Below are 12,910 nucleotides of genomic sequence, written 5' to 3' on the forward strand. Positions count from 1 at the left end.
TGCGCCACTCTCATAAATGATACTTCAAATTCAATGACTTTAGCACAACAGCTTTCTCCTTCTACTTGGACTAATGTGAACGTGATTTGGCAAAACATTCCTTTTATTTATATGGTTGAAATTCATTCAGGTGTGTAAATATATCTTGGCTGAACGAATGCGCTGAAATTTCAGCGTGGATGCATCAGAAATTGGGTATAGCTGTGTGCCCATGTGTTGAGTCCTGGATGCATCCAAGCCTCCAAAGCCTCAGAACAGACATATTGAGGACTCATCAGAAGTATCTACCTAAGTAAACAGCAAGTTCTGAAGAGACAGCATGTCATTATTATCACTTAATATATATAGCATCTCAAGGCTTTGAGCTGTCCTCACCAGAGATTGATTTTTATGCCTTGAGTTGTGTGGACTTGATTGAGTACTATTAAATCAAATAAAACAGCAATTTTTAGTACTCTGAGAGAAGAGACAAGAAACCCCAAAGTAGAATTTCTGTAAGCAAAATAAGCTAAATAAAGGGGGATGGTCTCTTCCCGATTATGAAATCTATCATCTATGGCAGCCCCTCTAGCAGGATTTCTTAACATATGAAAAATGGGCACGAGCCATTCTCCAAAAAGTATAATATATATATACAGCTCCAATGCAAAACTTATGACAGATCATGATCGCTCATCCAAATAACCTCTGAGCCTCCAACGCCTTTTCATTACCTCTATAATCTATTACCAGTCACCCTCCAAGTCTAAGCGGCGCCACCAGTAGTGATGGCAGCTGTATTCAACCTCTTCCACCTTGAAAACAACCCGATCAACAGCGCCAGGGCCGTCGCACCCAGAGCAATCGCAAACGAGATCTTCAGACCCTTCATGTACGCCACGAGGATGCCGGATACCTGCTCCGCTGGGAACACGTTCCTGAGCTCCGTAGCGCCGGTGGCGATGACCAGTGTGGGATCGACGCCAGGCGCTGAGTACGGGATCGTCTTGATGAGGATGTTGACGAAGGCAGACTGGGCGGCCGAGACGAGAAAGGCGCCGCCGACTGTTTGGAAGACTACAGAGCATAGAGATGTTAGTCGATCTGAACGTTCTAGAGAGGGGGGGCAAATTCCTATATGAGGTACTCATCAATTATTATGACTTACACAGGATGATGGCGGTCACCTCGGCAAGATCCTCGACGGGGCTCACGGCCTGGCCTGTAATAATGGGGATCTGGAACGCCAGTCCCCAGCCAACGCCGCCGAGAATCTGATAGCCGATCCACTTGCCTGCGGGCGTGCCGATATCCAAGGTGTACATAAGGCCAGCGGCAGCAACAGCCAGAGCACAACCAAAGACCATGATGGGGGTCCCGAGGCCTGTGGAGCTGATGACCGCACCGCTCACAATCGTCGCGACGGTGACAGCCAGGATAAGAGGCAGGTTCCGCACGCCACTCTGCGTGGGATTGACGTTGTCGATACTCTGAAAGTAGATGGGCAGGTAGTAGATGATGAGGAAGTACGCGCCCGCGAAGAAGAAGGCGAAGAGCGAGGACACAAGGTACACACGGTTGCCGATGAGGCGTCCCGGCATCATCGCCCTGCCTTTCTGGAACCTCTCCCATGCCGCGAAGGCGAGGACGAGGGCCACGAACCCGACAAGGAGCCCGATGACGACGGAGGAGTTCCAGGGGTGAGACTGCCCGCCGTACTGCAGGGCGAGGATGTAGCTAATAACTGCGGCCATGATGAGAACCACGCCGACGGGGTCCATCTGCAAGAATTTCTCGCGGAGGGGAGCCTGCGCAGGCTTGGCGGCGCTGGGTGTTGTGAAGAACAACAGGATGATGACGCCCGAGAGTCCGCCGATGGGCAAGTTGATGTAGAAGCACCAGCGCCAGGTCACCTTGTCCGCAAAGGCACCACCGATCTAATTTTTGAATGTTAAGAGAGGGAAAATGAAGGGGGGGAGGGGGGTTGCAGGGAGAAAGGGTGTGCTCAGGACATACCAGAGGCCCCACGACAGAAGCAATACCATAGCTGGCACCAATGATTCCCGTAAACATGGGTCTCTTTTTAGGCTCAGCAGAGAAGGCAATAATGGTGTACGCGCCAGAGCCGATGCCCGCTGCTCCCAGACCAGCGATGGCGCGGCCCACGATGAGGGCTTTGCTGTTGGGCGCGACGCCGCATAGAAGGGAGCCGAGCTCGAAGATAAAAATAGAAATGAGGAAGCTGGTCTTGAGAGGGAAGTATTTGTATGCCTTGCCCCATGTAGACTGGAATCCGCCGAGGGTCATGAAGAAGGCCGAACTATACCACGACACCTCAGCCAGGCCGTGAAATTCATCTGTGATTTTAGGGATGGCGGTCGCAACGATGGTCATATCGAGAGCCACCAGGAATATGCTCAATACCAAGGCAACGACAATGAAGAGCAGACGCAGCCCTGTCGGGTATTCCTCAGAGTTGACTGCATCTGGGCTTGCTTGATCTGGGGTGGCGACGTCCCCCTCCTCCTCATCGGTGGTATTGGCAAGCGCCTCCTTCTTGTCGTAGTCCACCTCGGCCGCTGTTGAAGGCGCTCGTGTTGAGCTATTTTCGAGATCACTCTGTTCGGGTCTTGGGTCAAGACCGCCAGGTATGATTGGCTTCTCTCCCTCCGCGAGGGCGTGTGTCGAGGTAGCCATGAGATGTCTCTTTGGTTTAGGAGTTGGAGATTATCAAGAGATGAAATGAAAGAGAAGGAAAAAAAAAGATCTGGATATTAACTCTCAGCTTGCTAGCCTGTGTTAAAATCCTTTAGGTACACAGCGATACAGAATGTGATGGATAAAACAAGATCGAAGATGGTGAAGACAGTGATTCCCGATTGAGGACCCCATGGTGAAATATACCTTGGACATCACTACACAAAAGACACCTGCATTTAACACGGAGATATGAGGTGTTGTTTCGGACACGGAGGAATGCCAGTAGTAATCGACATAATCTACACTTCGAACGAATTCCTACTAATGCTTTGTCTTTCGTTATGCTTCGGCGTGAGAGTCATGCCGGGGTGCGCAAAGGTTAGACACATTTGACCTAGCGGAAACCCGTTTTTTGAGTAGCGTTGATACCCATGAGTGGCAATGGATCATTATGAATAGAAAGTAATAGACCCTGGGTCCACCTGGCTTGGTAAATTACCAAAAAGGAAAATGAAGTGGAAAACATACCCAATAGGAGACTTCGAGATGCCGTATGGGGAATACTGACAAGGGGCGTTGACGTGCGAGACGTCTCGGCTGTCTGGATGAAAACCAACAGATCGATCCCTTTCAGCCCTAGAGGATTTGTGTGGCGGCCTCTCCCTGAGATCGGTATCCAATCAAGTCTCGTGGCATCATGACAACAAGAGTCATCAGCAAGATGCTATTGTATGCCAGCCCGCAGTTATGACCCGGAGTTACGGTGCCACTGTGGTACTCTTGCAAATGATTCCAGCCTGCTTTGTCAGAGTCAAAGACATTAGGCCCCATCCTGGCGGGAAACTCAGGGATCCAGGGGCTAGGTTACACAGATGCGTGCGGCTTGCACCATCTTAGTCTCAGTGCTGAGCATGTTAGCTCCAGCCATATTCTCCTGTGGCTGATAAATCCGTGGTCGAGATTCCATGGAACTGCTGTCAGTTTTTTTACGTGCTTATTGATCCCACGAGGCTCCAGACCATTTTCACACACCCTTGCCCCCCCAGCCCTGCTCCTCTCTCTGCTGTCATTCCTTTTGAACGCGTTTTGTCTCGAGGTTATAGTCTTTCATTGGTCACGAGGCACAGATAAACAATTGCCAGGACGCATTGGTGGATACTACAGGATCAGAGAGTATATAATCATGGTGACTGCCTTTACTCCTGGCCCGGCATAAACTCGTATCCAGATAATAAGTGGCAGTGAGCGCCGATGAATACAATGTCGGCTGAATGATCGATCAGGGCAGTGCTCCCGCACATAAGGGCAAGAAGGCTCAACTACACATTCCTTTGCCTTGTTGCCTGAACTTACAAAGAGGCCGTGTGGCTCAGATAGAAGCCACGTGAGACGGCTGACACAATGAAATCGTTTGCTAGAACCGGACGGCCCGGTCACTTTTTGCTGATGTTGCCGAAGCACTAGCAGCAGAAGACCCCGTAGTTGGGAATACCGGCGTAAATTTTCATCCGACGCTGTCATCGGTCCCCGTGGTCAAGAAAGGGTGTCCAGAATCTGCCGTCAGATGAAATCATTCCTGACCTGAAGAGCGTGAGGCGGAAAGACTGTTTTCACATTTCAGAAATCGGTTTGCTACATTGATTGACTCGTTACCATCTTCGAATGGCCGTCCTGGAGAAATCCATGGACAGCACCCACGTGCATCATCAACAGGTCAGGTTCTACCACTAACATGTCAAGCGTGGAGGTCGAAAATCTCATGCTGCTGAGTCTGCCCCTGATTCTGCGCACGTCTGCTTCTGCTTAACTTTCAGTGAAGAAACTCCCTCACTTGACCCGCAGGTTGGGCCTTGCTGTACCACCACAGGTACATCTGATCCGGCCCATGCGTGACTTGGGTGTCTCGGATGCCTTCACGCATGTCAGCGCCTTTGTGATCTATCATCGAAATTTAACTCAGTCAGTCGGATTTATCGGATGCACAACGGTTCTTCGGGACAGCTCGGACTCGCAATATCTCGGATTGAGATATCATCAATGTAACGAAAGCAGCCTGAACCCAATTGACAAAGTTTGCTTTCTCGGTAGCCAATCTTTAGTTTATACTATAAGCAAATGGGAAACAGTTCATGTTTGCATTTCCAAACCCATTTCAGCAGTGCCAAACTACTATCACAGATTGTGAACGGTTCAAGGCTCTACAGTAACTTATCGCCCATTCAGCTCCAGAGCCGAGAGGAGCACGCGGGACTATTCGTCCTGACCAGCTCCAATATGTCGTTGGGAGTCTCGGAGGATAGACATCTAAATCATGGATACGTTTCATTTAATGCGATGCCGTAAAGGGGTCTGGACAGTTACACCGCTCGCAGAAAAAGCACAATTCCAATTCCAATTCTTCCTCTTCCTTTTCCTCTTCCTCTTCTTCTTGTTGAATGAGTAGTTCAGTCGAAGTTTGGATTCTCATTAGTCACTCACCACCACCCTTGAAACTTGTGTATAAAGTGGGTCTTGGGTGTTTGTGTGACAATAGATGGATGCTTCTTTCGTACAAACATAGTGAGCAGTTGAATCGTAAACTTGTCGTTTACGCTACCTCGTATCTACAAACTTGAACCATGTTAAAAAAGAAAGTGCAGTGACCATTTTAATGTGTATATTCAGCACTTCCTTTTTTTTCCTCCAAAATTTCCTTCAATAATGGACTCCCGAAGGACATCTGCAGTGCCTCGTCTGCGTTGTACTCCATTACAAGACGACCGCATACTAGCGACGACAACATATTTTCACAAGAATACACGGTCGAGCCATCGAACAATCTCAACTTCCATGTCGTCATGAGCTTATCTAGGGGTTACAGCCCCTATACCCCACCCCCCACTGGTGATGTTACTATCGGCGCAGAACACTGTGTTGGGTGACCCGCACCGCAGCGCGCGCGCTATTACCCCTCCCTCCGAGCAATGCAACCTCGATTCTTACAAAACCCATTGGACTCTTTTATTACTTGTGTAGCGTGACCCGTGTTCGTCGAGTTCTGTACTTTCTCTCTTCTCAACAAATTGCCCAGCTCTTTTCACTTACCCAACCGCAGAGATGAGGAATTTGAGCCGAGTACTTGCCTTGGGCCTACTGGCAACCACTGCAGTCCAAGCTATAGGGTCAGTGGGCGGAGGTGGTGGCTATATTGACGACAGCCCCCAGCCTATTGACCTCAATGGCTCGAACTTCACATATCCCTATCCTATCAAAGTCTACAAATTCACTTCCCAACGCAAACCCATGGAAATGGCTTTCATGGACGTCCCACCGGCACCTATCAACACCTCTTCTCTCACGGGCGACAATACCACCACAGAAAAGGTTGCTGTCCTCTTTCACGGCAAGAACTTTTGCGGAGCAACCTGGAATGAGACGATCCAGCAACTGTCAGGCGCTGGATACAGAGTGGTAGTCCCCGACCAAGTGGGCTGGTGCAAGTCTACGAAGCCCGTAGGATACCAGTTCTCGTTCCAGCAGCTGGCGCTGAACACCAACAGCCTGCTGAGAGAGCTGGGGATCTACAATGCCACCATCATAGGCCACAGCACAGGCGGGATGCTCGCCGCCCGTTATGGCCTCACGTACCCGACCAACATGACCGCACTCGTGATGGTGAACCCGCTTGGCTTGGAAGACTGGCAGGACAAAGGGGTTCCGTATGAAAGTATCGATGATGGCTGGGTTACGGAGAACGCTACAACCTGGGAGTCGATTATGGCCTACGAGGAAAACACGTACTATGTCAACACCTGGAAAGCAGAATACGACGAGTGGGTCACGATGCTGTACAACATCTATTACGGTTCAGAACGTCAACAGTTCATCTACAACCAGGCTCAAACGACCGACATGATCTTCACGCAGCCAGTGATCTATGAGTTTCCCCTGTTAACACCGCGGACGTTGTTGATGATTGGGGACAAGGACAACACAGCGATCGGAAAGAAATGGTCGCCTGCCTCAGTGCAGGCAGTGATTGGAAACTATAGTGTTCTGGGGCCAGAGGCGGCAGCCTTGATACCGAATAGCACTCTGATTCAATTTCCAGACTTGGGACACGCACCCCAGATTGAGGATCCTGAGAGTTTCCACCAGGAGTTGCTTGGCTGGCTCTCAAGTCTGTGAGTGGAGGGTTTTGAATTTCTGCTGTATATAATTCAGATAACAAGGTGCAGAGTGCAAGACAAGACCACCACCACAACTATCTATGTATTTACCCAGTATGCTATTTGGGCCGAAAGATCAGGACGACAGGTCCCCATCACACAAAGAAAGCTATTCCTGACCTCGAACTTGATATCAAGTGTACAACAACTACTCGTCTTATGCACACACAGAGCTCTCTAATCAGATTTCAATGGAATGTGGGAGACCACATCATGTGACCAAGGTCTCGACAGGTCTTCCAGAAGCCCTATTGTACCTCACAATGTTACAAGTTACTTTTTTCTGTAGTAATTCGATATGATGCTAGAAACTAAAATAGGACTTGCAGTTTGTTATCAATTACCTTTGCCATATGCAGCCTGAGATGACTTCATGCAAGTTCTCAGCATGCTTTCTTACTATCAAGCTGCTTCCCATTGTACCTACAATCTGCAGCCCTTTATAGCTTTACACTTGACCTTGATCTCTAAACATTCTGAATGAACATGCGTGCACGTCAAATTGAAATACCAGGACTATTGACATATAAGCTTGAGCACAAGGCTGTTTGAACATGAATGCAGGAAGGCCTTCATATAGAAGCCGGACCAGGACTATGGTGAAAAGTCATGGCCCATTGAGCCTCAAACCATAATTTATCCTATGGCAATATCATGCCTGGCACTCAGCCATACACTGAAAAATGTTGTAAGAGATGAACCAGGCTTTACTGGAACTTGTCACGAAAAGATACTTTGTCGACACCAGACCCGAATGAATACATCCTCGATCCTCGCAGACACGAACACGTCAAGGAAGGGGATTATGCCCACAATTTTGTTATTTGTTTTGTGTTTGACGACAGAGTCCCTCCCACACACACTCTCCCTCCATCTCTCTCCCTCCCCCTCCTTTTCTCTCTTGTCTCTCAGCCTCTTTTCCTCACGGTCGACCTCCCTCTTCCTTTCCGCATACGCATACAAGCACACATAGAAGCACACACACACACACACACAAGCACACGTACACACTTCTCTCTACCTCTCTATTTCTCTGTTTCTGTCTTTGCATCCCCATTTCCACCTCCAGTCTACCAAGACCGTCATCATGATGTCGACGTCAGCGCCCGCAGGAAAGCGGCAGGCGAGCACTGAGCCAGAGACCAATTCTCTAGCGAAGCGGCGCCCGGGTCTTCCTAGCCATGAAGAGGGTAAGAATCTTCCCCTTGACGCCTAGTATACTCCAATGATGCTCTCTGTCCACCAAGAGAGCCACCGTATCCCCTATACTTCCCTCCAGAATCGTCCAAGAAATGTCCAGTGCTCTTGTGTTTGTACGAGCGTGGAGATTCCTCGCAGCAAGACGTTGAAGCCCTCTTCCTCGATAGTACAACATCGATGATAGTTACCTGACTGACCGTCGAACAGTTCCTGCCGGCCCCTCGGCCCAACATGTTCCCTCCTCTGACGAGGGAAGCCAGCCCGACTCCAACGAGGAGGTTGACGATGACAACAACTCTGGCGCATCTTCAGGTAAGTTCACGACTGCATCGACAACTCTAGAGACCAAGATAAAGCCAATTCAGCACAGTGCTAACCATTGTAGCTATTGCAGCCAATCAACAAGGACGAGACAGGCCCAAGGGTGTGAGCAAGGAGATGATGATTCTCATGAACAAGTTCGAGAAGACCAGCGCCTTCCGCTTCAACCTCCCCGACTTTTCTCGGCCCGCGCCGGTATTCCTGAGGGGAACCAGTATGGTGGAGCGCAAGGCCTTCGCCCGCCTTCTGGAGTGCCCGGTCCAGCGTCTTGTCGACCTGGACTATGCTAAGATGGTGGCCTCTGTGCACCGCCGGTACTACGTCAAGGCCATTGCTCTCCTCATCAAAGAGGTTGGCGACAACAACGAAGTCTGTGCAGACTGCCAAGAAAACGAGTTTTGCCGGAACACCTGCACGACCCTGCCCCCCGAGACGGCGTGTCTGCAGGAAGTGAACCAGGTGGTCAACGGTCGGTGCTGCAACGTCTTTCTCAGGCAGTACACCAAGGCCAACCAGACGTCCATGACGCAGGATAGTGATGACTCCACGATGACAACCCCCAACACATCCACCTATGCTAGCCAGCCCCAGGATGAGCAGCATGATAACGAGATGGCAGCGGCCTATTCTGCCTCCGTACTTTCTTCTCCTCATCAGCAGCAACAGCAGACCCGTCCCATTCCCCAAGTGAACTCCATCTCCGACTTGCCTCACGACCGCAAGAAGTTCGCTAGACGCGTGCTCAAGGCCTTGGAGATCGCCGATGATGATCGCAGAAAGAAGAAGCACAACGGCAGTCAGGTGCCCATCCTGCCATATGGTCCTCGGGACAAGCTTGCCGCCGAGATCGACAACGCTGTGTATGCATCTGCTGATAGCTTTCGTCACTACGAGCAGGATATCGATACGCTGAGCGAGTGTATTCGGTACAACAACGAGCTTCTTGGTGGATTGGTGACCAACGCCATCACCCCAGCCTCAATGCTGCTCATGGCGCCAGTCCAGCTACGAAAGTGGAAGCCGCATGATGAGCGGGCGACTTTGGTGGCGCAGAATGATCCAGGTTCTGCACCTGGTTTTCCTATGACAACCTTGGGCCCCGTCTATCCCACCCCCGACACGACGGCCTTCATGGTCAAGCAACGCGGCCAATCGCAGTCTGCTTCGTCTCGCTACGCTCAACCTCGGAACCCAGCTTCTCAGCCGGGCAACAACACCGCTGTAGCATCTTCGTCTCGTACCGCCGCGCAGCCGTATGCGCCGGCTAATGATACCGCCGTCGCGTCTTCGTCTCGTACAGCTAAACCAGCTTTTCTGCCGGCTAACGATACTGCTGTGGCATCGTCTTATCATGCGCCCGCGCCACGTTTCTTGCCGGTTGACGACACTGCCCCAGCATCTTCGTCCCGCGCAGCTGAGAAAGCTCCCATGGTGCAGTACCAAGTCCAAGGTACACGATCCTCGGACGCTACCTCTGGCGGGCGGTCAGTTAATGCGCTCGCCCGTGTCAAAAACCAAGTCAATAGCCTCACGAACGAGTTCGACAACCTGTCTCAGTGGGACCGCAGCCACTTCCGCTTTCGCATGAAAGGCATTTTTTCAGGTCCCGAACTGCCCGACGACCTGGACCAACAGTTCTCCAGACTCTCTGTCGCTTTCTATGACCTTTCGGAGGAGGAGAAGAAGCGTGCGCGTGATCACGCCCTTGAGAAGCTGAAGCAGATTCGTGACTAGAGAGTCCTACGACGGCTTGGGAGGCCAAAGGCCTGGTTTTTTCTGTGGACTTCGCATAAAATAAGAGAAAAAGGGAAAGAGCGGTCCTAAGGATTAGTCGTTGACGAAATTTTCTTGTGGATGATGAGGACTCGCGTGCATTGGGAATCGGGAAGCAGATTGCACGGGCTATCCTTAGCATTCGCTGCTTTAGTAGGCCTAGCATGCTCTTCATAGACCATAATCGCACCTCTTTTTTCTCACCATGTCTTTTTATTACTTTTGCGCCCAATATTACGACAGGAACTGGTAGTTTGGAATTGGGTTGAGGGTCCGCTTCACCGAAAATTCCTCTCCAGGTTTTTTTTTGTTTTTTTTGAAGACGGCAGTGAAATTCGTGATACCATCTCGAAACCTTCGGTATGACCAAGACGCTAAGAACCAAGTAGACGTCAATAAAACAGTTTCTGAACGTTGATGACTTTGCTTGTGCGACTACCTTCATCTTGCACATGTTACCTGTTGACTTGCTGGTCTACGTGCGCCTCTGTTCTCCTCCTCCAGCACCCCCCCCCCCTCTACTTTTTTTTCTTTTTTTTCGGCGGAGGCTCACATCCAAACTATTTATTTGAAGCCAGTATTGCTCGTCGCAATGATTTGACAGAGGGCTGCGTTCCCATTCTGTATTATTGTTAATATGCTCGGCTGGTGGGCGTTCCGCAACATTTTAGGGATATGTATATGTTTTATCATGCTTTCGAAATCAGACCGACATATGAGGAGAACACAAAATTCATGCCTACTTACCATGTCAGAGGTGGTCTTCTCTAAGGCGGGTCTGGCGTGGCTACCTACTTATGCAGGTAGTTGGGCCCCTTTATTCCATCTTCATAATCGGTCAACAATAAGAGTCACTGGTCAGTGACTTTATGCTACCTTCCCCCCCTGCCTCTTCCCCCTCTTTTAGTACAAAAGGAATAGACAGACAGTAGTGGAACTCATACTACTCTTATGCATAATGAAATGGACAAATAAATGGAGATCGAGAGCAGACCGCCGGAGAAAGTCGGTTGGCTCTCAATTTATGAAGCCATGACCTAAACAATCCTCCTCCATCCTAAGAAGCCCCCTGCAGCGGCTCGTACTCGGGTTTATGCTGACTAAATCAACGTATTCGGATTCACTTACACGCCATTGGGCAAGGTTTCTTAGTATTCGGATTCGATGATATTGACGATTGCGATTTAAAAAGACGACTCTGTGGCCAATTGAGGAAGAATATGTATGTGCATCCAACAACAATACCAATACGAAAACTTTCAACAAGTTACATTGTCCTGGTCTCCTCTTTTCTCAACACACAAAGAGAGACAGTCAACTATCTTGAGAGAAAAACCTCACTCCCTTAGACACGCCGTCAGTTCGTTCAACCTACCAACCAACTTCAAGATGGCAGCTAGCAAAGAAGTCGCCCTGGCTAGGGACATGACTTTCGAAAACATCTTGCACAAAAAGACCGCTACAACAGACGCTGGCTTCTCCGCCATGCTGAAGAAGGACAAGGAGGCCCAGCAGGCGGCAGTAGACGAATATTTCCAGCACTGGGATAACAAGGAGGCCAAGGACGAGACTGAGGCTACTAGAGCAGTAAGTCATCAGAGAGAGAAAAAGAGGAGCCCCCTTCCCCCCCCCCCCCCCCGGCCCCTCTGTAGTGGTATCACTGATTATCCCATGGCTAAAATAAACTCTTTCCCTTCTTGTCTCCTTTTAGGACCGCGTCAAAGACTATGCCTCCCTCACAAGGCAGTACTACAACCTCGCCACCGACTTCTACGAGTACGGCTGGTCCCAGTCATTCCACTTCTGCCGCTTCGGCCCGCGCGAGGCCTTCGCCGCGGCCATCGCCCGCCACGAGCACTACCTCGCCCACACCATCGGCATCCGGCCCAAGATGAAGGTCCTCGACGTGGGCTGCGGCGTGGGCGGGCCCGCGCGCGAGATCGCCAAGTTCACGGGCGCCTACGTGACGGGCATCACCATCAACGAGTACCAGGTGCAGCGCGCCACACACTACGCCGAGCAGGACGGCCTGGCGGGCCACTGCCGCTTCGTCGTGGGCGACTTTATGAACCTGCCGTTTGACGAGGAGACATTCGACGCCGTGTATGCCATCGAGGCCACCGTGCACGCCCCGAGCCTCGAAGACGTCTACAGGCAGATCTACAAGGTGCTCAAGCCCGGCGGTGTCTTTGGCGTGTACGAGTGGGTCATGACGGACCGCTACGACAACAACAACCTGTTCCACCGCAAGTGCCGTCTCGACATCGAGCAGGGCGACGGCATCGCCAACATGGTGAAGGCTAGCGACGCGGTGGCTGCCTTCAAGGCTGCGGGCTTCGAGGTGCTGGAGGTCGAGGACCTGGCCGAGCGGTTCGTCGACGGCATCGACCCGGCCCCGTGGTACTGGCCGCTTGACGGGAGTGGCTATAAATATGCGAACAACATGTGGGATGTGCTGAGCACGTTCAGGATGACGAGGTGGGGCCGCTGGCTTGCGCATGGGTTTATGGGGGCGCTGGAGACGTTGAGGCTCGCGCCGCCTGGCACCAAGAAGACGGGCAGCAGTCTTGCGCAGGCGAGCGAGGCTCTCGTGCTGGGTGGTAAGGAAAGGCTGTTTACGCCTATGTTCCTGATGGTTGGAAGGAAGCCTACGGAGGCCAAGGGTGAGGAGGCTCTGATATAGCGATCGTTAAGCACCGGGGAAGTGGAGGCCAAGTCCAGGGCGAAAA

At 51.0% G+C, this 12,910-nt stretch overlaps 4 protein-coding genes across 4 annotated transcripts; 3 read left to right on the forward strand and 1 right to left on the reverse strand.

The window, feature by feature from the left end:
• Positions 1-467: 467 nt before the first annotated feature.
• M406DRAFT_272492 (MFS general substrate transporter) lies at positions 468-2,774 on the reverse strand. Its single transcript, XM_040918149.1, has 3 exons — positions 1,996-2,774; positions 1,148-1,916; positions 468-1,056 (listed from the first exon to the last, which is right to left on the reverse strand). Exons 1-3 carry the CDS (start codon positions 2,674-2,676, stop codon positions 746-748), a joined length of 1,761 nt encoding a protein of 586 aa, XP_040782055.1. The 5' UTR covers positions 2,677-2,774; the 3' UTR covers positions 468-745.
• A 3,001-nt stretch (positions 2,775-5,775) lies between these two features.
• On the forward strand, positions 5,776-6,846 carry M406DRAFT_326494 (alpha/beta hydrolase fold domain-containing protein; the record flags this gene model as incomplete). Its single annotated transcript, XM_040920093.1, has 2 exons — positions 5,776-5,840; positions 5,877-6,846. 2 exons carry the CDS (start codon positions 5,776-5,778, stop codon positions 6,844-6,846), a joined length of 1,035 nt encoding a protein of 344 aa, XP_040782056.1.
• A 1,131-nt stretch (positions 6,847-7,977) lies between these two features.
• On the forward strand, positions 7,978-10,142 carry M406DRAFT_326495 (uncharacterized protein; the record flags this gene model as incomplete). Its single annotated transcript, XM_040920094.1, has 4 exons — positions 7,978-8,077; positions 8,167-8,253; positions 8,295-8,399; positions 8,494-10,142. 4 exons carry the CDS (start codon positions 7,978-7,980, stop codon positions 10,140-10,142), a joined length of 1,941 nt encoding a protein of 646 aa, XP_040782057.1.
• Positions 10,143-11,606: 1,464 nt separating this feature from the next.
• On the forward strand, positions 11,607-12,864 carry M406DRAFT_248043 (uncharacterized protein; the record flags this gene model as incomplete). The annotated part of the gene is made up of 2 exons (XM_040916501.1): positions 11,607-11,768; positions 11,893-12,864. 2 exons carry the CDS (start codon positions 11,607-11,609, stop codon positions 12,862-12,864), a joined length of 1,134 nt encoding a protein of 377 aa, XP_040782058.1.
• Positions 12,865-12,910: the final 46 nt, after the last annotated feature.

This window comes from Cryphonectria parasitica, assembly GCF_011745365.1.
Source record: "Cryphonectria parasitica EP155 unplaced genomic scaffold M406scaffold_1, whole genome shotgun sequence".
NCBI classification, from domain to species: domain Eukaryota; kingdom Fungi; phylum Ascomycota; class Sordariomycetes; order Diaporthales; family Cryphonectriaceae; genus Cryphonectria; species Cryphonectria parasitica.